We start from the raw sequence: 25,457 nt of genomic DNA, 5'->3' as shown, positions 1-25,457 counted from the left end.
AAATAAAAGACTTAATTTAAAGCGTAAAGTAAATAACGATAATGAAATTGCGATAAATAAAAGTGCGATAATTAAAAAGTACGATAATTAAAAGTGCAATTAAATACAATAACAATAAATAAAAGTGCGATAATTAGAAGTGCAATTAAATATAAAATAAAGGAAATTAAATATGAAATAAAAGAATTATGCTTATTTAAACTTCCGTAATCATGATGTTTGACGTGTTGATTTTAGTTTTATGCCCATGGGTTAATTGTCCTTTGTCCTGGATTATTTAATATGTCCGTCTGGTTTTTGTCCATAACAGTCCATCAGTCATAAAAATAAAGTGCGAGTGTCCTCGTCAAATTATCCTTATACCCGAAGTCAAATATTCCAACTAATTGGGGACTTAAACTGTAACAAGATTTTAATACTCTGTTTAATAATTACACCGGGATGTCGACTGAGTGTAACCCAAGGTTTTAATACTTTGTTATCAATTATGCCAAGTGTCCTTGTACATAATTTCACCCCTGTTTTAATAATTCTAGTGGCTATTAATCCATTCCCGTGTCCGGTTAAATGAACGATTATTCGTACATATAAATATCCCGCCCATCGTGTCCGATTGAGTGTATATGGTTATTTATAGGGACGTCCAATTGTAAATCTTTATATTAAAATTAACAAACTATCATTTAGTTAAACAAATATAAAGCCCATTAATAGCCCATAGTCTAATTTCCACAAGTGTCGTTCTTTTGTCCAAACCCCAATTATGGTACAAAGCCCAATTACCCAATTTTAGTAATTAGCCCAACATCATGATTACTTCGTTTTAAATAAGCATAATAATAACTTAGCTACGAGACATTAAATTAAAAAGGTTGAACATAACTTACAATGATTAAAAATAGCGTAGCGTTACACGGACAGAATTTCGACTTACACCCTTACAATATTCGCTAACAAACCCTTATTATTAGAATTAAAATTAAAATTAAAATTAAAATTAAAATATAAATATAAATATTTACGTATAGATATAGAGAGATTGATATTTTTTGGGATGGATTTTTCGTCGAACTGCGTTGGCTTTTATAGGAATTTGAGTCCAGGTGAACTCCGCGAGTCGCGGCCTTTTCCCTCTTTGAACTCCGCAAGTCGCGGAGTTCGATTTTACAGCTCACACCATTTTAGAGCCTTTCTTGCCGACGGATTATTATATAAATATAATATATATATATAATTTATATAATCAATTATATATTATATTATATTATATTTATATACATAGTTAACTTGTAATTTTTAGTCTGTTGCGTCGAGCGTTGAGAGTTGACTCTGGTCCCGGTTCCGGATTTTCGAACGTCTTTGCGAATAATTTAATATCTTGTACTTTGCGTTTTGAATCTTGTACTCTTGTAATTTCGAGACGTTTCTTATCAATAATTGGAACCTCTTTGATTGTATTTTGTACTTTTGAGCTTTTTGGTCGTTTGCGTCTTCAATTCGTCGAATCTGCCTTTTGTCTTCACCTTTTATTATTTAAACGAATATCACTTGTAAATAGAACAATTGCAACTAAAAGCTTGTCTTTCTTGAGGAATAATGCTATGAAATATATGTTCGTTTTTAGCATTATCAGGGATCGACTTTTTTTTCTGCTGCCCAGTTACACTATAGCTTCATTAGTGTAATTTTCGGGATCTTGGTGCGATTTTTTGCTGATGACCCACGCTTCACAAAAGGTAAAGAACCCGATAAGACTGTAAAAAGTCAAACTTTATGGTCATAAGTCAAAAAATTGATGCGGGAAGCAAAGTGGGTTGTAAAGATTCAATCTTTTCAGATTATTGTAGGCAGCTCAAGGTGTCTCGGGTTCCTAAAGGACCTCTGGCCAGGAAAGCTCATTAAAATGAGATAGTGCGGTCATACGTACCTGTAAAAGTTATGTGCGCCTCCAGCGTAAGGGATGTTCGAGAAATTCACTGGTAGATTTTAACGGTATTTTTAAACATCCTTGCATAACTTAGGAATAGAATGATTCATTTATCATTATAGAAAAGGCCGCTACTTATTAATATGAGAACTAATTCTAATTAACAAAATTAGGAATAAGAACAACTACAAATTGTACACAAAGATACATGTCCTTAAGTGTTTATGCATCATTTAGCAAAGAGAGCGCCAACCAAACTAGCTAAGACGACCAGCTATAGCCATAAGGTATCTCTTGCTACCAATGGTGTAGATTAATAATAACTAATGCATAGTTACAAGTACAACAAAGATTCTTTGACATTAGAAGAGCACATGAGAGATATATGTATTATAATAATTCTAAATGTCTCACACCTAATATAAATCTATTTCTGTATTTTTCAAGTTTAGATTTCTTTGCAGAGCTGATTACGGGTTGGCATGGCGGACATCAAGTACACGAGTATATAAAGTCCTTTGAAAATGAAGATGAAGTGATGTATCCAAATTTGAGACGTAGTTTGAATTTACGGTCACAATTTTGAACGGTACAATTATGATTATAATATTTCCATCTTTCATTCAGTAATCATCTACCAAACTTGGCAGATTTTCTGGAATCAATGAGTTTGAAAAACCAAACGATGGAAGAGCTTTAATTCTGATGTGCAACCTCAGTGCTGGTAGATTGTCCAGATATTACCTTGGCTTATAGTTTTAGTGATGAGTACAGGTTAGACCTTCAGTCTTCAACTCTGTTGTTGATCAATACATGAAAATGGTATACACTTCTAATTATAATGTATGTTGATGTGCAATGTAGTTTCATTTTCAACAAGGAAACCAAATTATATCAAAGGCGTGCCAGGTACTCATCTTTTGTTTTACCGAAATTTGTTTACTACCGCAAATCCTCTAACGTTTTATTTGTTGACATGACAGCAAAAATCTTCTCGCTCATTGTCTCCTTTTTTGTATCTCTATACGTGTCACAATGGAAAGAGTTCTTTCCCAAAAAGGACATGAGATCAATCCCGCTATTTAACTCAAAGGTTATATCCTTCCTGTCAATCGATGTTCTTCAAGCATATCTTGCATCACGACAAAGAGAATGTTAGTGGAGTTACCTATTTGACCCTACCTTTCATCTCTGTTATGTTTGATTGATCTTAAGTTAGTCTTACTCACATACATCTGATATAAGTAATATTACTGAAAAGATGTCGATATATACTTATTTCACATATACTGATTTTTATGGTTCATATTTGGCTTTAGTGCTTTAGTCATTGAAAACGTATACGGAAAGGAAATGTGATGAGTTATAAGGTGTCATTGATAAGTGGGCAATATTTGTGAAATTAGAAATGAAGAAGTAGATGGTAATGATTGGTTTTTGCATGATAAAAAAGGAAACAAGTATGGTTTGAAGAATTAAAATTTACACAAACAGCTGCATAGTATAGTAGGTTAATTGTGTAAGTATGTGAGATGTTCTCTAAACCCATCAATTGTGGTATAATTTTTAATTTCACTTGCAATACTGATAAGTTTTTGCTTTTTTCGGATAGAAATAGTAGTAGATAATTGTATAAGTATGCGAAATGTTCTCTAAACCCATCATTTCGATTGTATGTAGAAGTGTTGATTTTTTATTGTATAAAATTTTCCATAGGTACTGCACTATTTAACAAAGAAAAATTAGTCTTACTAGAAATTCTATTGCAGAGTATGAGTGATGTTTATGGCTGAATTTATATACATGTCATTTACTCAGCTTACTCCAATATACTTAATAGTTTTTTATATATGTTATTTGTTTGTGATTACTACAATTTACTTAATACTTTCTTTTTTATATATGTCATTTATTTGTGATTACTACTATTTACTTAATTCATTCTTGTATATGTTATTTGTTTGTGATGTTTACCAGGTGCAATGTTATGTATACCAGTGGTTCAGCTAATATAGGCCAAGCATCAACTGACACAGGTGCAACGTTATGTTTACCTTTTTACCAGGTGCAACCTGTATTTGTTCCTTCATTTTATGCATATTTGGGAAGTAGGGAAAACATAAGTAAAGTGACAATATGGACGGGTTTGGTACTTGGGTAACAAGTTCAAAGCAGCTTCATAATAACTATTATACTTATGATTCAAACAATCTAAGGGTATTTAGTAAACCTATATCGATCACACTATTAGTTGGTTAAAATATTAGTACAGGTTTGCTTAATTGAAAGTTACAATAAATTCAAACTTTTAGGGAACACTAAGAGTATTACAATCGGATCAAAAGGCGGATGGAGGTAGTGACGCAATTACTGATTGAAGCAATTGAATTGATTGTAATAGGGTATCCTTTCAGCGACACACAAAGAGTATTGACAGTAACTATGTTTTTCATTGCGAAAGTATATGCTAACAGGGTACAATTGTATTGCTTTCAAAGTAAATGACATGTTATAAAACTATTACTCAAGTTATATAAAACTATTAATAAAAACGTTTGTGCATTGTAATTGTATATATTAACGTTTACGATACTAATGTTTTCAATACTAATGCTTTCGTGACTAATAATAAAATGTTTTTTTTTCATTTAATTGTATTGTATATTTGATTAGTATTAATACTAAAGTTTCGGAATGCTAATGAGCTGTCGTGGCTCAAAGAAGTGTTGCAAACACCTATAGAGGCAAGTTTGTATCAACTAATACTTTATTTTTTCATATACAATTTTTAAGTTGTGGACTATTTTTGAAACTCCTTATTTAGATCATGTCAATTGATAGTGTTATGTCCTTTTGTATACTTAACTAAAATACTCACGTTTTTATGGTTGTAGTGGAAACACTCACTTTTAAATACAAGACCATGTCTCATCATTCGTTACCATACTTTGTACACCAAATTGAACTAGACTTAGAACTTCGACTTGTTGAACATCTTGACACAAAATTGTATCACTCTATTTTTGACTATTTTAGTTTTGAACAGCAACAACAATACTCAATCCCGCATATGCGAGGTATGACGGAGGTGAGATATACACAATCCTTCCTCTACCCTATAATGGAAGAGAAGTAGTTTCTCTACCCACGAGTCGAGAAAAAAAATTCTCCACCCACCGGATTAGAAAGTCATCATTCTCTCTACTCCAGGGTATAGAGATTGCTTCCGTGAGGACCTCCGGCCTAGAAAACTAATTGAGACGCCATGAAAATGGTAGAATCAAATTTCCATGGTTTTAAAGCCTGCATGAAATTCAATTTAGGCTTAAGCGGCAGTCAAGTCGCCACTAAGGCTATTGATTCATAGCATTTACGAAACTCAATTTTACCATTTCTTTAGTTTCAATACATATACTACTAACGTGTTTCGTCATTAAACTGATATTAACAAAAACAAATCTGTACAAATAGTAACGATTACGAAAACTATTTTTTAGAACTGTCGTGCAACGCACGGGCTCTTAAAATCTAGTTTTATGTATTTATAACAAGGACATAACCCAATATATCACATGTGTGGTGTATGGGGATGTGAGATATAAACAATTATTTCTTTATGTTTGAATAAAGAGAAATCATTTCTCGAATAAAGAGAAGTCATTTCTCCACCAAGAGTGATAAATTCTAAGAAATAGAAAAGTCCCCTCTCTCTAAACGGATAAAAAGGTTGCTTCTGAATGGATATCCGGTCAATAATAAGTAAGGAAAACTTAAAAACAATTAAAAAAGGGAGGTGATATTTCCAAACATATATTTGATAGATCCACACATATTTGTGGTTAATTTCCAGTTATACCCTCCAATAATTTGAAAATGAAAAATCTGTATAACACATCATTAAGGATACTTTAGTGAATTTGTTTGGATCTATCAAAAACAAGTTTGGAAATATCAATTCCCCTAAAAAAAAAAAAAAAAAATTTGATGTATTTGTTTACTAGAATAGTACTCCGTATTTGTGTGTCAACAAATAAACTAAGGGAGATGATTCTCACACTGTTTTTTAATCATCGCACCTAAACTAAACTAAAGGCACGCTAGGGTCTTTGCGGCTCAATTTTCCCATTTCAATTTCATCATCCAATTTCAACACACACTTTAAAATCTTCAATCTAAATTCAAATCTTAAATTCTTTGAATCTTGAACTACATTTTTTTGTGGCAACAACAATGGCAACTACCAAATCACTGAAATACAAGAAACCCCCAACAACACCGTCACCGCCACCACCATCAGCATCAAGATCTTCATCACTATCATCCCATCTCGCCATGATTGAACTCAAACAAAGAATCTTGACATCAATTTCAAAACTTTCCGACCGTGACACCCACCAAATCGCCGTTGAAGATCTTGAACAAATCATCCAAACCCTATCACCAGATGGCATCACAATGCTTCTTAATTCACTCTACGATGCCACAAGTGACAACAACAACAAACCGGCAGTTAAAAAAGAGTCAATTCGTTTACTTTACTTCGTATGTGCAACTCATACTGAATTAGCATCTACCCATTTAATAAAGATTATAGCCCACATTGTTAAAAGGCTTAAAGATTCCGATTCAGGCGTGAAAGACACGTGTCGTGATGCAATTGGACAACTTTCTTGTTTGTATTTGAAAGGGGAAAATGGGGTTGCTGTTGAGATTGGTTCTGTTGTTATGTTGTTTGTGAAACCATTATTTGAAGCCTTAAATGATCAAAATAAAGGGGTTCAAGCTGGTGCAGCAATGTGCTTGGCTAAAATGGTGGAAATGGCTTCTGACCCACCTATTTTGACATTTCAGAAGCTTTGTGCTAGGATCTGCAAGTATCTTAATAACCCTAATTTCTTGGCTAAAGGTGCACTTTTGCAAGTGGTTTCTAGTCTTTCACAGGTTCCCTCAATCTCTCTATTTTTATATGATTATAACATCATAACATGTTAAGAACATACATGAAGTCATACCATGTGAATTTGCCTTTAGGTTTATATATACTTATGTGATTGTAACATGCTGTTTTGTGACAATCTAATTAATTGCTTACTACCTGTAAGAATATACTAAAAAGAGTGCCATATAAGTTTGCCTATAGGCTAGATTCATATTTATCTTTGTGTTTCAAACATTTTTTTTAACTGTTTATTTTAATGTTGTCGATTTATTATAAGCATCTACTTAGAATCATACCATGTGAGTTTGCGTTTAGGTTGCATATCCTTATGTGATTGTACAAGGATCAGTCCTTCAATTTTAGATACTTAATTTCATACTAGTTGTAACAAAGCTTCTTATTAAAGGCTAAATTAGATTATCTTATTGTACAAGGATCAATCCTTCAATTTTAGATGCTGAGTTTCATGCTTATAATGTGTACATAAAATTTTACATATACTGGTTGTAGGTTGGTGCTATATCTTCACAAGGCTTGGAGCCACTGCTTCAAAGTATTCACGACTGTCTTAACAATTCCGATTGGGCAACTCGAAAAGCAGGTGCTGATGCATTGAACGCTTTGGCTTTGCATTCAAGCAGCTTGATAAAAGGAAAGACGGGCCCTACTATAACTGCCCTCGAGGCTTGCCGCTTTGATAAGGTTAAGCTAAAATAAGTCAACTTTTTCCTCTTCAAAGTCAATATAACTAAAATTTAGTGTATTACTGTATTGCAGATAAAACCTGCTAGAGACAGTATAATAGAAGCTTTGCAACAATGGCAAGGTTTTTCAGGTGGTTCTGAAGATCATAAAGCATCTGGTCACGGTATGTATTAGGTTCTTTGTTAGATATTGTAATACTGAAGGTGGTAATTTGGCTTGAAACAAAATCTGTTGCTGAATTTTTAATGTGTAAATCTTTTTCAATCCTTTAGATGCTAAAGATTCTAAACCAGTTAAGTCGGATGAAAGAAAAGCAGAGGCCCCACCAAAGAATGATGAAACCGAGGGTAGTAACGTACCCGAGAAGGCTTCGGGAATCTTGAAAAAGAAAGCACCTGCTTTAAGTGATAAAGAACTGAACCCCGAGTTCTTTCAAAGACTTGAAAGACGGGTTTCTGGTGAAGTTGAAGTGGTCGTCCCTCGAAGATTTGTGAGGTCGTCTAATGAGCAAAATGGAGATGAGTCGAGCCTTAATGACACGGATGCCGGTTCACAACAGTCAAAAGAGAGCTATCAAAAAGTGGATCGAGGAATCGGTGGTCCTTCTAGAAGGCGAGAATATGAAGATATGAATGACCCGATTCAAAGGGAGGGATCTAGGAATAATAATGGAAATTGGTTGGCTATTCAGAGGCAATTACTACAACTCGAGAGGCAACAGGCTCATCTCATGAACATGTTGCAGGTATTTTTTGATTACATATAATTAATTATATTTCTTCTTACATTAGAGGCGGGGAATCGAGGGTTGTGCAGGTAAGGTAATGGGTCAAACTAGGGTCTGTTTCCTATTAAGCATTTTTATATTTTTACCTGTTACTAATAAATTTCAACCTAGAGTGACTTGACCTGTTTTCATACAAATGGGTCGAAATTGCCACTTCTAGTTTGCATGTTCTTATGTTAAAAGGTTTTCTTGTTATTGCAGGATTTCATGGGTGGATCTCATGATGGCATGTTGACTCTGGAGAACAGAGTGCGTGGTCTTGAGCGAGTAGTTGAAGACATGGCTCGTGATCTGTCACTGTCGGGAAATAATCGAAGAGGTGGAAATTATATGATGGGATTCGAGGAATCGGGCAGAACATTAGGCAAGTACAATGGTTTTTCCGATTATCCCAATACCAAATTGGGTAGGAATGATGACCCGATTTCTTACATGGGTTCAAGTATGAGGGGTAGAGGATCTTCATGGAGAGGAGACGGGCCCGAAAGTTGGGACTACCCTTCATACGGGACCCGAAACCCACAAATGGGTTTACGGAGAGGTATAGATGTAAGGTCACCTAAATCTGACAATGGAAGTGAACCCGTTAATAGGAGAGGTTGGGGGGATAAAGCATCTGGGCCCGCTAGGTTTGGGGAGGGCCCGTCGGCTAGAAGTGTATGGCAAGCTTCGAAAGATGAAGCTACGTTGGAAGCAATTAGGGTGGCGGGTGATGACAGTGGGCCCGCCAGGGTGGCGGTTCCTGAAATGGTTGCTGAAGCGATGGGTGATGAGAATGTGCAGGATCGGGACCCGGTGAGGACGGCTTGGAGTAATGCTATGGATGCGCTTCACGTGGGTGATGTGGATACGGCTTTTGCTGAAGTTTTGTCGACGGGAGATGATTTGTTACTTGTGAAGATAATGGACAGAACGGGCCCCGTAATTGATCAGCTCTCGAGTGAAGTTGGGACCGAAGTTCTGCATGCTGTTGCCCAGTTTCTTCCTGACCAAAACGTGTTTGATATCTGCTTGTCCTGGCTTCAACAGGTATCTAGCCCTTAGGGCTACATTTGAGCATGCTTTCTATAACTTTATTCCTTATTTATAACTCAAAGCTAGCATGAATACATACTGGTACCAAATTTATTAAAGAAAAGTCAGTATTAGATAGGAATATTTTTTACTTTACAATTAGTTCATATGAGTTAATAAACTAAGGAATATTTATACTTCACAATTAATTTATCTGAGTTTATAAACTTATATATGGTAACGTCTAACATTCATAGCTTTAGTGCAACTACCCGGAATTAAATTACATAAAATTATATAATCGTTGAAAAAGTTCATAGCTTTAGTGCAACTACCCGGAATAAATAGACGAAACAGTAGTACCATCCTGTCATAATTTTTTTTTTTTTTCATTTTTTTATTATTATTATTATTATTTTTTTAATTTTTTGGTTCTAGAAGGTAAATGCAAGGTTTAGAATTATTAGCAATAACTATAGCCAATTTCCGCAGGTTCTTTAAAACGAACTGACATTTTAAATTTCATTCTTTGTTATCTGCAGTTGCTCGATATGATTGTAGAAAACGGAACGGATAATGTGGAACTGCCAATGGAATTGAAAAAGGAGATATTGGTGAATTTAAATGAGGCGGCTTCAACTATTGAACCACCTGAAGACTGGGAAGGAATGGTTCCAGACCAACTTTTGTTGCAGTTGGCATCTGCATGGGAATTCGATCTGCATCAACTTAACAAGTGATCACGTATGTGCATTAGTATATGAAGCACTCATATTTTGATTTTTTTGAAATTAACAGTGAAGTTTTTTTGGTTATTGTGTTCGGTTTATAGCTTTAACATCAAAATGTAGATGAAATCATATCATATTTGCGGTCTGTTCTTTCTATTAAACAAGAGTAGTGAAAAGGTTTTGTATTGTATGTGATACTTTTTATCTGTGGCTGTGTTCTGCAATTGCAAGAGAATACAATTAGAAAAATTAAATAACAAGTACTAAAAAAGAAATAATTACAATCATCAGATTTTTTTATAAATATTAATAACAAAATGTTAGGGGTAGTAGAGTAAAATCACATATGTTTGGCATTTACAGCAATGCTGTGCAATTAAAGCCAATTACTACAAATGCACTTGTAGGAATATGATGAAATTTATCACACAAGTATGATTATTAAATCAAATTACATCAATATGTCACCATCTTTTTTAGCTTTAAGATATGCAAATACTTCCTCCAGTCTACTAATTCTGCCTTCAAGTTTCAATCCAAGCGTAAAAATCTCATCATCGTCGTCATCATCGTCGTCATGATCATCATCACCACCACCATCTTCATCGCCACCGCCGCCACCGCCACTACCATCATCATCATCATCGTCATTATCATCATCGCCATCTGCAGCAGCAACAGCAGCAGCATTTTTACCCATAGAAATTTTGGATCCTTCAGTTCCGGAGTCATCTTTGACTATGTTTTCAGTGTCATTATTACCCATTGAAGAAGACTGAAAACAACACGTTTCGGTTGACTTATTACGCCACTCAAGATATCTAGCAGTAACATAAGGTTCAGACAATCGAGACGGAACATACAATTTAGAATCTTTAACTGGCCGAGAGTAAAATCCCCAGGCGATTTCTGGAGATTCATTGGTTCGTGCCACGTCACCAGGAACATCTTGGTTCAACCCAAATTGCATTGCAACTCTATGCGGTAAATACTGTTCGATACAGTCTTTATCGATCCCAACCAACTCAGAAACTCTCAAACAACGAGCCCACGACTCCAATTCTTCATCTAAACAATCATCAATTACAACCCACCTTCCTTTTTTCTGATAAATATTACTAAAAACTGAATCATCATAAGGCTGCCAACAAAAATCTTCAAAAGCACAATCATCAATTGAGCCAATGTTCACTAATTTCCGTTTCTTCTTTTCCCATTTTTCGAATCTTGGGTTGCAAGTAGATCCAGGATTAGGCCTAATTTTTCCAAATCTCTCCCAAATCCAAATTTGAACAAGTTGTAATGGAGCCCACACAATAACAGGGGTCTCATCAGTAACTATACTAGTGTTTAACAACCTTAAATCTCTATAGATACTAGCAAGTACAGCAGGTGCAAGAGCAAGTTTTGTTCCTCTAGCTAAATGAATTGCAATGTTAGTAACATTCTTTGAAACTGTGGAGAATGAACAAGGGAAAACAAACCTAGATAACCACAACGCAAGAAACGCTTCATGCTCGATTTCGCTTCCGCTGTCTTTAAATTTCTTCAACCAACCAAACTGATAGACTTTGTTGTACTTATCTTTCGTTATCTCGGACCTTGCTTTTTTTAATTTCGCTATAACAGTTTCTGATTCATCTTCGATATTACTAAAAATGGATTTACCTAAAACAGGATAACCTCCAATAACCATCATATCCTCTAAACTAATTGTAACTTCTCCCCAAACAAACACAAAAGATTTGGTCTGGTCACACCATTTTTCTGCAAACCCTAATAACAAGTTTTCATCTTTTGTAATTTCGTAACAAGAGTTTAATATGGCATCGTGTATACCTGCCTTTGTCCAAGTAGATTTGTGTACGGAATGCATACTATCAACCCAATCTTTCCAACCCTTTGGTGGGGTTCTCCATCCATTGAAGGAAACCTTTAAAGCTTGAATCTTTGGAACAGATGAATGATTTGGGGAAATGGGTCGTTGGAGATCGACGGAAGTGGCAGTGGGTTTTAGAAATCGGGCGATTTTTCGGGTCGGATGTTGAGGTTTAGTCGGATCGGGTGAAACCATTTTTACCATAAGTTCCTCCCTTTCTTCCATGATGGTTTCGTCATCCATTTGTTGGAGCTCAAGAAATGAAGAATTGAAGGTTGCTGACAAAAGGTGGGAAATTTGAACGAATATTTAATTACGATTTTGAAATGGTGATTGGGGAAGGTAGTAAAGAAAGGGGTTTAGATTACAAATTTAACCTAATTTGTAGTATTGGTAAACTTACTACTATGAGTACTTCCATTAACATCCGATCCGATCCATTTGTAATGGATATGGATGATGTAAATGAATGATTAACGGATATGAATATAGATATGGATGATCAAAATATTTCGTGGATTGAATATGGATGACAATTTGTCATCCACGGATAAATCCATTATCACCTGAAATACATCTATACATACATATATACGTACTAAAATATATACATATGCATCTACATATCGATATACATATACATATAACCTACACATTTTTTGAATTATTAACGAAAATAAGGGTTTGGGTAGTTACAATTATTAAATTGTTACTAACAATATTCAAAGTTACATATTTAGATTGGTTTAAACGTATATTTACTTATATTATAACGTATTTTGCTCAAATAAATTCACCATCGGCGACAAATTACAATCAAAACATGTGTAACAAATCAAATACATAAAGATTAAAATTTATATTTGTTATAATCTATATTAAATAGATAAAATTGCCGTAGATTAACAATTCATTTGATATCCAACGGATATCCATTAACCAGCTTAATCCATCGAATACGGATATGAACGGATGAACGAAAATTAAATGGATATGGATATGGATATGGATATGGATATGGATGAACAAAAATTAAATGGATATGGATGTGGATATGACATCATCCGATCCATATCCGATCCATTGCCATCTCTAAGTATGGTACAACGTAAAAAGATTTACTTGCAATACAAATATATAAAAACATAGTGTTGTAATTAATTACTCGTAATTTGTTAGTAATTGGTACATTTTTACCTTTTTTTTAACGATCAACTTGTACATATCATTTCCTATTTTTAACAACTCCGTATTAAATTAAAATAAAATTAGAAGAATGTTAAATGTATGGTTACGTTTAATATTCATTACAAAATGTTAATTTTCCCTATTATAGCGTATTTTTTATACTAAAAATTCAGATGGTAAATTTACTTACGTAGTTTTATATTGAAAAAATTTATTTTGCAATTAATGTTTAATTATAGTCTGTGGGCTATGATTATCATTTTTCTTAAAGTTAAAAGGATATACTCAACTTTACATGAAGGGTAATCTTAGATTTGTTGAATTTACATGTTTTTGTTACATGTACATGTGAGGGACTGAGGGTACAGTCACATTTTCATGGAATCAGCTAAGCTTTAAACTGATGAGCTCAAAAAGTTATTGTACAAATTTTGGAATGATATGTTTGGTTAACTTGTACATACCTTTTCCTATTTTCATGTAAATGTTAACTTGTACACTCACATTTTCATGGAATCAGCTAATATGTAAGATGATGAACTTAAAAAATTTATGCACCAAATTGGGAACGATACATGTGAAACTATTACCAACCTCAAACATTAATTGCACTATAGCATGATTTTATGCAACATCCAACAAACAGAAAGACTGAAGTTTGAATTGATGATAGAAAGCTTGCTGTCGAAATAGGCGAGTACGCGACACAAACTTTCTCTCCATTAAAATTTAGCACTCTTTAATAAATGTTAACCATTGAAGTTAGAAAAAAAGATGAGAGAGAGTGAAGTGAGAGAAAAAGAGGGAGCACTCAAGAATTCAAGAAGCTACAATCAGGCGACGGCGGACAAGGAGAGAGGGAGGAAAGTACAGTCCGGGAAAGCTACTAACATCAACAGATTCTTCGGATGTATTGTAACTTCATTCATGTTCTTCAACTTTCCTGAAAGTTGGAACATCACGGATCTTTGGAAGCTATTCAAGACCTATGGGAATCTGAAAGAAATTTACGTTCCACCAAAGAGAAGATTAAAGAATGGTCTTCGATTCGGTTTTGTTCGATACGCTGATATCCATGTTCATGATGAAGATAATATCATCAAAAAACTAAACACTGTTAAGGCAGACAGTTTGTCTCTAAAGGTCTTTAAGGCGTGGGATAGAAATCAAAAGCAAGATAAACCACATCCTGTTAAACCACATCCTGTTAATGGTCACCCTAAAATTCAAGCAAATGCAAGAGCTATACCTAATAAGTTCAGGGATGGAAGAAGATTCAGTGATGTGGTAACCCCAAAACCCAGTAACACATTGAGTATCGTGTGGGAGAAGAACGATGAACTGTTAAAAATAGTCAATATCAAAGAAGAAGATACCAACAGGAAGCTACTAAAACATGCTTTAGTCGGGGAAGTTAAAAAGCTGGAGTATCTTGAATTGTTTGGAGAATTCTGCGCTGCAGAAGGTATAAATGGGTTCACTATCAAGTACCTTGGGTCGCTTGAGCTTATGCTATTATTTGATGAACCTAACCACGCCAAGGCAATCATGGATAATGCAAGTCATTGTTTTAGAAAGTGGTTATCAAACCTTCGTTATTGGGATAAATCAGATGGCTCGACGGGTAGGCTGACATGGGTAACCATTACTGGTGTACCTGCATCTTGTTGGAACGAAAAGACATTCAGATCTATTGCTAGCTTGTGGGGTAATGTACTAGATCTAAAAAATTGTAAATTTGAAGACAATCAAAGTCTCATCATGGGACATGTGTTAATCAAGTTTGGTCATGCGGAAATTATAAAAAGTTGTGTTAAACTCATTGTTAATGATGATCGGCTATTCTATGTCCATGTCACAGAGGATATAAACAACATTGTGGAGATAAACATGGAAGTCAAGAGTGGTAGCAATGAAGAAAATTGTAATTCTTCCGAAGAAGATGATGATAGTCATTCTTCCGACGAAGATGATGATGACTCATCATCTGAATCGATCAACCCCTTCGACATGGATGATCAGGACGGAAAAGTTAATGGAAGTCCGGCAGTCCATGTAGGTGACCAGTTAGATGAAAAGTCAGGCGATGCCCAAGGATCGAATAACACAAAACGCATGGAAACTAGCAATCAATTCTCGCGTGGGTGTAATAATGATGATGGTAAGGGTCCCAAGGCAGCTGTCGGAAGCTGTAATTTATCTTCCACTGCAGAAATAAATGCGGATTTCGAGGTAACGTCAAAAAAAAACCCTATCAACTCACCCCAGAAATTATCAGTTGGGCCAGATTTGCAAGGCCCAAAAAAGGTGGATCAAGTTACAACCCCTAACCCAATCTGCAAGGGAAACCAAACATACTCTTCAAGCCCAACTAAACACCAATCCAATCAAACAAATGAACCATCCAGCCCATCACATAAACCTTTCGTGTATGACCCCCAGCCGAGCCCAACACCTACACAAAACTTCGTTCCAAATATGGTGAACCCCGTGTGTATCAATCCCGTTAACTCTAATCCTAAACCTATTAAACACAAGCCACGCCATTCACCCATTCTTGTCGAAATACCTAGTCCAATCTTTGAACAAATGCAATACTCCTGCCCACCAAACTACACCCCTAACCCGCTCCACTCCGATAATACCACCCATGATCATATCCCTGTCGCACCTACTTCCACTCCAATTGACCCATCACCCCCCACACCTAAAAATAAGGTCAAGATCCAAAAGCTATCTGTTAACCCTGTTCTTAAACCCAATCGTAACCCAACCCTTCCTGGTTCATCCACCAAATTCTACCCCACCTCGCCTATTTACAGAAATTCAAACTCCCTAAAACCGTTGCAACCTCCTTCTCCCACATCCCTTCTGGATAAATCAAATCCCCATCAACCCACTAACCAAAATGTCGGCTACTACCACAAATCCTACACCTACATTCCTGCTATGAAAATCAACCCTTCAAAGAAAAAAAAATCCAATTCGACTACCTCAAACTCTCTGGGTTCGAAAGGATCAATTGGACCCCTTAATTACAAAGAACTTGGTTCTAACATTGGGGTCACATGGGTTGATAACCAACAATAATTGGTTGCTGCTCTTCGGTTTCATTAGGTGATTAATGAATATATTATCACTTAATATACGTGGATTTGGGGAAGGTGGCAAAATTTGTTGGTTCAAAAAGTTGCACAGAGATTACAACCCTGTCATTGTACGTTTACAGGAAACGAAGTGTGGAAATTCTAGTGAGTCTTGGCTAGAAAATTTATGGGGATCCCCGGATTTTAAGTTCATTCAAAAAGATGCCATAGGATCAGCAGGTGGAATGATCACCATATGGGATACAAGAGTCTTTGACATTGTTGAAGCTACCGAAGGTGAACACTACCTTGCCATTAGAGGGTACTGGAAGGGTAAATCAGAGGAAATGGCTTTTGTTAACATCTATGGCCCACACACCAATAATAAGAAAACTATTATGTGGGATAACTTGGACAGATTGGTGAAATCTTGCAATATGCCATGGGTGTTATGTGGGGACTTCAACGAAGTAAGGTGCGAGGATGAGCGTTTTAACTGTATTTTTAACAAGGCACGGGCAGACAAATTTAATCATTTCATTAGCTCAAATTGCCTAATAGATTTACCTTTGTGTGAGAAAAAATATACGAGATACAGTGATAATGGGGTCAAGTTTGCCAAACTTGACAGGTTTTTAATCTCCGAAAACTTCAATAATAATTGGCCTGGTCTGAATGCGGCTATTCTGGATCATAATCTCTCAGACCACTGTCCCATTATACTTCGAGATGGAATCATAGACTTTGGGCCTAAACCAACGAAAGTGTTTAATGTATGGTTAAATCTTCCTGGTGCTGAAGAAATAATTGCAACAATCTGGAACACGAAAGTTCATGGCAACAGGCCAGATCGTGTACTGTATAATAAGTTGAAGATGGTTAAACAAGAGTTGAAAAATTTAAATCTCAGTATCAACGGGAAACTTGATGAAGAAATTCAACTTCTTATACAATCTACGAAATCATGGGAAACTATCGCAGATTCTAGAGCTTTAACTGAAATTGAACAAGAGGCATGGATAACGGATAGGAAAAAATGGATTGAAAAGGACCGATTGAAAGCGAAGATGCTAAAGCAAAAGTCGAGGGTCAAATGGCATCTTGAAGGAGACGAGAACACCTCCTTTTTTCATAACTATGTGAAAAGAAGAAACGCAAAAAATAACATTCGAGGTATCACAATTGGTGGGGAGTGGGTCGAAGACCCAATTAAGATCAAGGAAGAAGCACTGAGATATTTCTCCAATGCCTTCAAGCAGCCGGCCAACATCAACTCCTGCTACCTAAACATCCAACCCTCGGATCTTGACAACCGGTTTCTATCCCACAATGAGTGCGCAATGTTAGAAGCAACGTTCGATGAAAAGGAGTTGTATGATGCAATACTCAACTGCGGTGGTTCAAAAGTTCCCGGGCCCGATGGCTTCAACCTCAAATTTTACAAAAAATTCTTCTGGCTTATTAAAGAAGACCTCTTAAAAGCAGTGGAATGGTTTTGGGCATATGGGGAATTCTCACGAGGCTGTAACTCATCATTCACTACTTTGATCCCGAAGAATTCTAATCCACTTGGATTGAATGAATTCAGGCCCATTAGTTTGGTGGGAAGTTACTACAAGATCATCGCAAAACTACTTTCCATCCGTATCGCAAAAGTAATTCCAAAACTTATAAATGAGAAGCAAAGTGGATTTTTAAAAGGAAGGTTTATTTTAAACGGTGCTCTCATTGCTAATGAAACCATTTACGATTTGAAAAGAAGAAACTCGAAGGGGTTCACCCTTAAACTCGACTTTGAAAAGGCATTTGATTGTATCAAATAGGAGTTCCTTCTAGATACAATGAGATGTCTGGGCTTCGGTAATCGTTGGATTAAATGGATAAAAGCGTGTCTTAACACAGCCACAAATTCAATCCTAGTAAACGGATCTCCAACCAAGGAATTCAAACCCGAACGAGGCGTAAGGCAAGGGGATCCATTGTCACCTTTTTTATTCATTATAGCCGCAGAAGGACTTAACATACTCATCAATCGAGCTCTATTATCGGGGAATTTCAAAGGAGTGAAAGTCGGTAGTAATGATGTAGTTGTATCACATCTTCAGTACGCCGACGACACCATTATCTTCGGCGAATGGGGCATTGAAAACATATCGAATATCATGAAGATCCTAATATGCTTCCAGGACCTATCGGGGTTAAAAATCAATTTCCAAAAGAGCAATCTCTTTGGTGTCGGGGTGGAAGATAATGTTATAGCAAACATTGCGGCCAAATTTGGTTGCAAACCTGGGAACTTTCCATCAAACTACCTCGGTATTCCAATTGGTGTCAAAATGAATAAACCAAATGAGTGGCAAAGCGTTATAGAGAAATTCAAAAAACGTTTATCCGACTGGAAAGCTAAACATTTATCATTCGGGGGTCGACTTACTTTGATAAAATCGGTGTTAAGTAGTCTACCACTGTACTTCTTCTCTCTCTTCCGGGCTCCGGCAAGCGTGATCAAACTTCTCGAATCTCTAAGGTGCACTTTCTTTTGGGGTGGGACCGGGGTGGGGGAAAAACTGAGTTGGGTCAAATGGGTTCAGGTTCTTTTACCTAATCGGGAGGGGGGGGGGGGCTAAACGTTGGGAGTCTTGAGTCAAAAAACCTAGCACTTCTTGGGAAGTGGTGGTGGCGTTTTAAAACGGAAAATGATTCCTTTTGGGTGAGGGTGATCACTAGTATATATGGGAAAGAGGGTGGGCTATCTTGTACTAACAATGGCAGGAACACGAAATTGGGTACAACATGGAGTAATATCATAAAGGCAGGGAAAAGGATGGACGAAATGGGGGTAGAATTCACAACTTCGTTCTACAGGCAAATTGGTGAGGGTAGAGAGATATCCTTCTGGACTGAAGATTGGACAGGACATGGTGTGCTGAAAAATCAATTCGAAAGATTATATGTGCTCGAGGTGAATAAGGAGGCTGTGGTTAAGGATCGAGTTCAATTCGTGGATGGCATTCATAGCTTCAGCTGGGCTTGGGTGCGAAACCCTAGGGGAAGAGCAACGGGTGAATTAAATGCTTTAGTTAACTTGTTATCTTCGCTTCAATCTAGCGGGAAAACAATGGATGAATGGGTATGGAAGCTCGAACAGGATGGCAGGTTCACAACCAAAACTCTAACGGCGTTGGTAGATCAAAACAAACTTACAGGTCACACTCCATCAACCGAAACCATTATCAATAAAGCAATACCGCAAAAGGTCAACATTTTTATTTGGCGTTCCTTACTTCAAAGAATCCCGGTAAGAGCGGAATTGGACAAGAGGGGTTTAGATCTTGACTCGGTGTTGTGTCCAATATGTATCTCCGAGACCGAAACCGTCAACCATGCCTTACTACATTGCTGTGAAGTGAAGAAAGTATGGAATAGCATAGAAAAATGGTGGAACATGGACATTAACTCCTTCTCCTTAAGCGCGATGCTTGCATCCACTCCAAGTTTGATCAATTCTCTGATGGGTAAGTCTATATGGCAGGCAACGATGTGGGTAGTCGCTTATCAAATTTGGATCGCTCGAAACAAAAAGGTGTTCACAAGAGTACGATGGAATCAAAACGACATACTTAACGAGGCGCAGCTAAAAAGCTTCCAATGGATTTCCAAGCGCTTAAAGAAAAGTAATCTATCATGGAGTCAATGGCTCATTAATCCGGCTTCTTTTGCATCACATTCAAAAGGAATTGGTTAATTTGCGAGAAGCCTTGTTGTTTTTATTTGTAGAGGGTTTGTACTGCTTCTTTATTGTATATTAATAGTTAGGACGTAGTATAGCTCGAGGCATCGTAGCTCATGTATTACGGTCAATATGTGTACATTCGTGGCTACTAATGAAACATACTTGCTTTTCAAAAAAAAAAAAAACTTTCTCTCCATTATTTCTAATAATTACTACTCCATTATAAATTATTAGACCACTGATTATTTAATTACAAACTACTGTTATAAGTAATCAACATAAATAAAAGACAGTTACAAAATATGCATGATTATATGATATGAATTAATCATATACATAGCATAGCATTGTATATATTTTATTTACTAAAGGCTAAAAGTAGAAGTAACGCGAAGTATAGTCGAAAGGCTTAGAATATTACCTAAAAATAAAGATAGCGGATCGGTTTCCGCGCTAATAAAAGATTGCGGGTCATTTCGCTAAGTTTCCGCGGAAAGTTAAAAAGTCCGCAGACCGCGGATATTTCGAATACTATAAATAGGGAGCTTGACCTCTCATTTATAGGTTGTTGATTCTCTGCCATTTGCCCAAGCCTTTTGTGATTTTCACTTGTGACTTTGCCCAAGGAATCTTCACATTGTGCTAAGGTGAATCATGCTAATTGACAATCAAGACCGGGTCGGGGTGGTTAATCACTTGATTGATAAAGTGAAAGACGATCATCGGGGCCCAAAATAATCATCAAACATCCCATCCTTCATCCTAATCTCATTGCATTCAATCCTTAATTAAGTAATAACTTAATATAGGATTGATCAATTGGCGCCATTCGTGGGACATGTTTTAAAATTAAACTTGAAATTTTTTTGTTTTGTGCTATCAAACAATCAATTGGCTTGTTTAATCTCAATCGTGTTTTGTTATGATGATTTGCAGGCGAATACAGTCATAATTGGCAGCAAATCGTTTGTTTAATGGATGTAATGAGCAATAATGGCAGTGATCAAGGTATCGCTGTCGCCATACAAGCGAATGCCCAAAAAAGGGGAAGAAAGCGAAAGTGAGCAAAACTGTATCAAAATTGGCAATCTGCGCCGATAAGTTTTCCAAAAATGAAAAGCGACGATTTCTATGAAATGCCGATAGTAGTATCGTGCAAGATCGCGCAAACTGGAATTACAATTATGAAGGTTCATATTGATAATGGCAGTAGTGTTGACATTGTTTATGAGCAATGTTTTGTTCAACTGCCAGAGAGTATTCGTGCAAGTTTACAACCAACCGCGGCATCGCTAACTGGTTTTGCGGGAGAATCTTCATTGCCTATGGGCATGTTGCCTTTAGATGTTGAGCTTTTTGACGAAAATGACAATAGTTTAGTGCGGCAAGCGCGGTTAGATTTCTATGTTATGCGGACTTATTCTCGCTATAACATGTTGTTAGGCAGAACTGCCTTGGGTAAATTCGGAATTGTTCCATCCACCATTCATGGCATGATTAAATTCGCAACACTTAAAGGTGTTGCAACGATAAGTTCAGCAAGTATCATGACTATTTGTGCGGCTGTTAATGTAAAAAGTGCAGTTCAAAAAACCGCCGATACTGCGGAAAACATGGTAGTGGTTAATCCTGCATATCCTGATCAAAAAATTAAGGTAGGATGCAACGTTAGTGCGGATACCAAGAGACAAATTGTGGAGTTACTTGTGCAGTACATGGATGTTTTTGCTTGGTGTGAAAATGATATGACTGGTGTTCCACGCCATATTGCGGAACACAGACTTAATGTAAATCCAGCTTTAAAACCTGTAATGCAGAAGCGTAGAGGCATGGCCCCAGACCGTGCTAAGTGGTTGTGCGAGGAAGTAACGAAATTGGTGAGAGCTGGAATTTTGCGCGAAGTTCAATACCAATCATGGATTGCAAATCCAGTTTTGGTGAAAATCCTGATGGCTCGTGGAGAATGTGTATTGTGTGATGACCCTGAAATTTCCGACCAAATTTAAACTTAATTCGTGTTTGATTTCGACACGATGAGCAAAGTCTGTAATGTTGAGTAACAAAGTTTGTAAACTATATTCATAATATCATTTGACCTTTGACTACTTCCGAACGATTCACAAACAACTAATTTGTAAATAGATATATATAATTTTATTTGAAATATTATTTGAAATAATATATGATTTAATTGTTGGAAATAAATATATTAAATAATATCAGTATATTTAATATTATTAATTTAATATATAATATATAGATGTGCATATAATTAACTATATATATATATAAATAGATATGTATATTATATAAAGAAATATTATATATTGAAATTGTTATAATCAATGTTGAAAAATAATAATAATATATAATAATTATTATTTAAAGAGTATATATATATATATATATATATATATATATATATATATATATATATATATATATATATATATATATATATATATATATATATATATATATATAAAGTATATAGAATATATATTTTGCGATTTCGAAGTTATTTAATAAACGACGGTAACGCTCAATTGTCATTCGATAGATAGTAAACGAGTTAAAAAGGAACTTATGTAATTTTAAAATAAACGGTGATCCGAAAATGGGTTTTATAAATTATAGGCTTAGTACAAATTTATTTAGGACCTAGTTATTAAATTTTAACACTTTTTATATTTCACCCATAAATGAGAGGGACAGTTGATGTAATTTTTATTTATTAAATTAAGGATCGAATTTTATACCATAATGACCAAAATAAATAAATAAATTTAATTTAAAAATATGAGATTTTTCTGAACATTTTTATCCGCCACTAATTTCGCACGATACACAGTCCGTAAAAACTGTCGGTAGAAACAATCCAAAATAAATGATGGCTTTCCTATTTGACACTGTTGTACATGATTAATATCATGATTTATTACTGTGTTTGTTTTGGTTCCTCACAATTAAGAACATACAAATTAATATATATACATGTGTAATATTTATATCTCAACCCGAGCTACCACTCTCTTTATCTCCTTCTGCGTGAACTCACAAACCATCGCAAACTGTCACCACCGTGAGCTCCACCGCCATCACCCATAACCACCACCTATTCATCGTCTCTCTCTCTCTCTCTCTCTCTCTCTCTCTCTCTCTCTCTCTTCTCTCTCTTTCCTTTTCTTCTTCGATGAATCAACACCCACAACCACCATGTTCGCCACCATCACCACCGGTATCACCACCATCCTTCAATCCTTTGGCCACCATCTGACCGCCACCATCCCCGCTGTTCTCCAGCCCCGAAACCACCATCAAACCCACACTTCCGGCTATTGTTTTCGTGTCTCTGTCAAGAGAATCATACCACGACTGCAGCTCCTACTGTTGTTATAGTGTTACTGCTACTGCATTCGTATTCTGTTGTGCTCAAACAAGCTGCTATTACACGAATTCCTGCTTCAGTATTTGTTGTTTCGATTGGAGTTTAAAACGTGAAAGTTGAGAAGGTTATGATTATGATTTGTGATTTTATGTGATAATGATGAAGATATAGTGATGTCGATGATGCTTACGCGTGTGTGACGATGATGATGGGTTATGTTTGATGTTATGATGATAACCGTAAGATATATCTTAATAAAGATGATGATGTCGATGCTATGTAATTGTGATGATGATGATCAATTAAACGTTAATGAAGGTGAAAACGATAATGATACATGTATGATGTTAGATGATGTTAGATGATGATGATGCGTGGAATATGGTGATGATAATGATACGATACAGAAAACATGAACGTATGCTTATTTTATTTTTCTCCTGGACCAAATCACAACAACTCCTATTCTTAATTAACTTGGGCCAATTAATGGTGATGGGCCGAGATCCAATTGCTAGATGGGCCGGAGTTTAATATAAGTTCTCTATTAGTCCAAATAAATAATAATATGATAGAGAAACGGGTTATATATCAGTTGATTCAAAGTTCTAGCACAAAAGCATGTTAGTTCAGCTGGTTTGAGGGTGGTTGCGTGAAACGAGAGGTCACGGGTTCGAGTCTCGTATGGAGCAATTTTTTTAGAAAAGGCTTTTAAAAAGGGTATACACTCTTAAATTCATTTCCAATATTATTATTATAAATTTAATTATTATTGTTATTATTATGATTATTATTATTATTGTTATGGTTAAGTATTAGTATTATTAAGTATTATTAATTATCCTAATTATCGTTACTATTATTATTAGAATAAGTGTTATTATTATTATTATTATTATTATTATTATGATTATTGCTATATAATTATTGTTACAACTAACAATGATATTATGAATATTAGTATCATTAATAAGTAATATTATTATTATCATTATATTATTAAATTAAAGTATCATTATATTTAAAAATTATGAAAGTTATTATTTTTATTAAAAACTATCATTTTTATCAAAAATTAGTAAAGTTATTATCTTAATCATTATTAAAATTAACACTACTACCGTTATTAACATTACTGTCATTAGTATTATCATTCTTATCATGTTAGTATTATTACGAATAGATATTTTTTATAAAATACATTACAATAATATTAATATTACATATCACTAAATTTTTTTTATTAAAATGCTATTAACTAAGCTATATATAAAATATATCAATTAATATATATATATATATATATATATATATATATATATATATATATATATATATATATATTATATACATAAACCCTAAATATAACTTAGTATTATCAATATGTTATAATGAATATTAGTGATATAAAATATATAAAGTAAATATATTAAATGTATCTATATAACACATAATATAACAAGTATGATTATTATTAATAATATATATAAACTTATTTGACTACGATTATGTGTATTGATAAATATACAAATGATATAGGTTCGTGAATCCGAGGCCAACCTTGCATTGTTCAGTTTCGGCATATGTATTTTTACTACAAAATACAGTATAGTGAGTTTCATTTGCTCCCTTTTTAAATGCTTTTGCAATATATATTTTTGGGACTGAGAATACATGCTCTGCTTTATAAATGTTTGACGAAATAGACACAAGTACTTAAAACTACATTCTATGGCTGGATTATTAAATCGAATATGCCCCTTTTTAGTCTGGTAATATAAGAATTAGGGAACAGACACCCTAATTGACGCGAATCCTAAAGATAGATCTATTTGGCCCAACAAGCCCCATCCAAAGTACCGGATGCTTTAGTACTTCGAATTTATCATGTCCAAAGGGAGTCCCGGAATGATGGGGATATTCTATATACATCTTGTTAAGGTCGGTTACCAGGTATTCACCATATGAATGATTTTTTATCTCTATGCAGTTTGCGAAATGCCTGATATGAGATTATGTTTATGTGAAATTGAAATATGAAATCTTGTGGTCTATTAAAATATTGAAATGATTGATTGTG

The 25,457-nt window shown here is 35.1% G+C and overlaps 5 protein-coding genes across 5 annotated transcripts in view; 4 read left to right on the top strand and 1 right to left on the bottom strand.

Moving 5' to 3' along the window:
• Positions 1-5,063, top strand: part of LOC139853497 (uncharacterized) — a 96,266-nt gene extending 91,203 nt beyond the window's left edge. Inside the window, exons 10-19 of the mRNA XM_071842889.1 lie at positions 1,634-1,736; positions 2,392-2,484; positions 2,647-2,701; positions 2,792-2,836; positions 3,334-3,387; positions 3,905-4,076; positions 4,240-4,282; positions 4,329-4,424; positions 4,601-4,671; positions 4,974-5,063. Coding sequence (XP_071698990.1) covers positions 1,634-1,736; positions 2,392-2,484; positions 2,647-2,701; positions 2,792-2,836; positions 3,334-3,387; positions 3,905-4,076; positions 4,240-4,282; positions 4,329-4,424; positions 4,601-4,671; positions 4,974-5,063 — 822 coding nt within the window. The remainder of the gene's footprint in view (positions 1-1,633; positions 1,737-2,391; positions 2,485-2,646; positions 2,702-2,791; positions 2,837-3,333; positions 3,388-3,904; positions 4,077-4,239; positions 4,283-4,328; positions 4,425-4,600; positions 4,672-4,973) is intronic.
• Positions 5,064-6,244: 1,181 nt separating this feature from the next.
• LOC139853137 (microtubule-associated protein TORTIFOLIA1-like) lies at positions 6,245-10,309 on the top strand. The gene is made up of 6 exons (XM_071842514.1): positions 6,245-6,868; positions 7,377-7,568; positions 7,644-7,734; positions 7,844-8,316; positions 8,560-9,387; positions 9,915-10,309. Exons 1-6 carry the CDS (start codon positions 6,260-6,262, stop codon positions 10,110-10,112), a joined length of 2,391 nt encoding a protein of 796 aa, XP_071698615.1. The 5' UTR covers positions 6,245-6,259; the 3' UTR covers positions 10,113-10,309.
• On the bottom strand, positions 10,305-12,225 carry LOC139853496 (protein MAIN-LIKE 2-like). The gene is made up of 2 exons (XM_071842888.1): positions 10,695-12,225; positions 10,305-10,321 (listed from the first exon to the last, which is right to left on the bottom strand). Exons 1-2 carry the CDS (start codon positions 12,223-12,225, stop codon positions 10,305-10,307), a joined length of 1,548 nt encoding a protein of 515 aa, XP_071698989.1.
• Positions 12,226-19,089: 6,864 nt separating this feature from the next.
• LOC139853495 (uncharacterized) lies at positions 19,090-21,053 on the top strand. The gene is made up of 2 exons (XM_071842887.1): positions 19,090-19,996; positions 20,926-21,053. Exons 1-2 carry the CDS (start codon positions 19,090-19,092, stop codon positions 21,051-21,053), a joined length of 1,035 nt encoding a protein of 344 aa, XP_071698988.1.
• A 48-nt stretch (positions 21,054-21,101) lies between these two features.
• On the top strand, positions 21,102-21,995 carry LOC139853494 (uncharacterized). Its single transcript, XM_071842886.1, has one exon. It carries the CDS (start codon positions 21,102-21,104, stop codon positions 21,993-21,995), a length of 894 nt encoding a protein of 297 aa, XP_071698987.1.
• Positions 21,996-25,457: the final 3,462 nt, after the last annotated feature.

The sequence above is a fragment of the Rutidosis leptorrhynchoides genome, chromosome 6 (assembly GCF_046630445.1).
Source record: "Rutidosis leptorrhynchoides isolate AG116_Rl617_1_P2 chromosome 6, CSIRO_AGI_Rlap_v1, whole genome shotgun sequence".
NCBI lineage: Eukaryota > Viridiplantae > Streptophyta > Magnoliopsida > Asterales > Asteraceae > Rutidosis > Rutidosis leptorrhynchoides.
The sequence above is the reverse complement of the archived record's forward strand: the minus strand, read 5'-3'. Positions and strand labels throughout refer to the sequence as shown.

What these genes read in the sequence shown, in the direction of transcription:
- LOC139853496 (XM_071842888.1), bottom strand. Translation starts at nt 12,225, where the DNA reads ATGGATGACGAAACCATCATGGAAGAAAGGGAGGAACTTATGGTAAAA.
- LOC139853137 (XM_071842514.1), top strand. Translation starts at nt 6,260, where the DNA reads ATGATTGAACTCAAACAAAGAATCTTGACATCAATTTCAAAACTTTCC. An exon ending in TGGTTTCTAGTCTTTCACAG is followed by an intron (nt 6,869 to 7,376) that starts GTTCCCTCAATC and finishes TACTGGTTGTAG; the next exon opens with GTTGGTGCTATATCTTCACA. An exon ending in GCTTGTCCTGGCTTCAACAG is followed by an intron (nt 9,388 to 9,914) that starts GTATCTAGCCCT and finishes TGTTATCTGCAG; the next exon opens with TTGCTCGATATGATTGTAGA.
- LOC139853494 (XM_071842886.1), top strand. Translation starts at nt 21,102, where the DNA reads ATGAAAAGCGACGATTTCTATGAAATGCCGATAGTAGTATCGTGCAAG.
- LOC139853495 (XM_071842887.1), top strand. Translation starts at nt 19,090, where the DNA reads ATGGGGGTAGAATTCACAACTTCGTTCTACAGGCAAATTGGTGAGGGT. An exon ending in ATCACATTCAAAAGGAATTG is followed by an intron (nt 19,997 to 20,925) that starts GTTAATTTGCGA and finishes GATGATTTGCAG; the next exon opens with GCGAATACAGTCATAATTGG.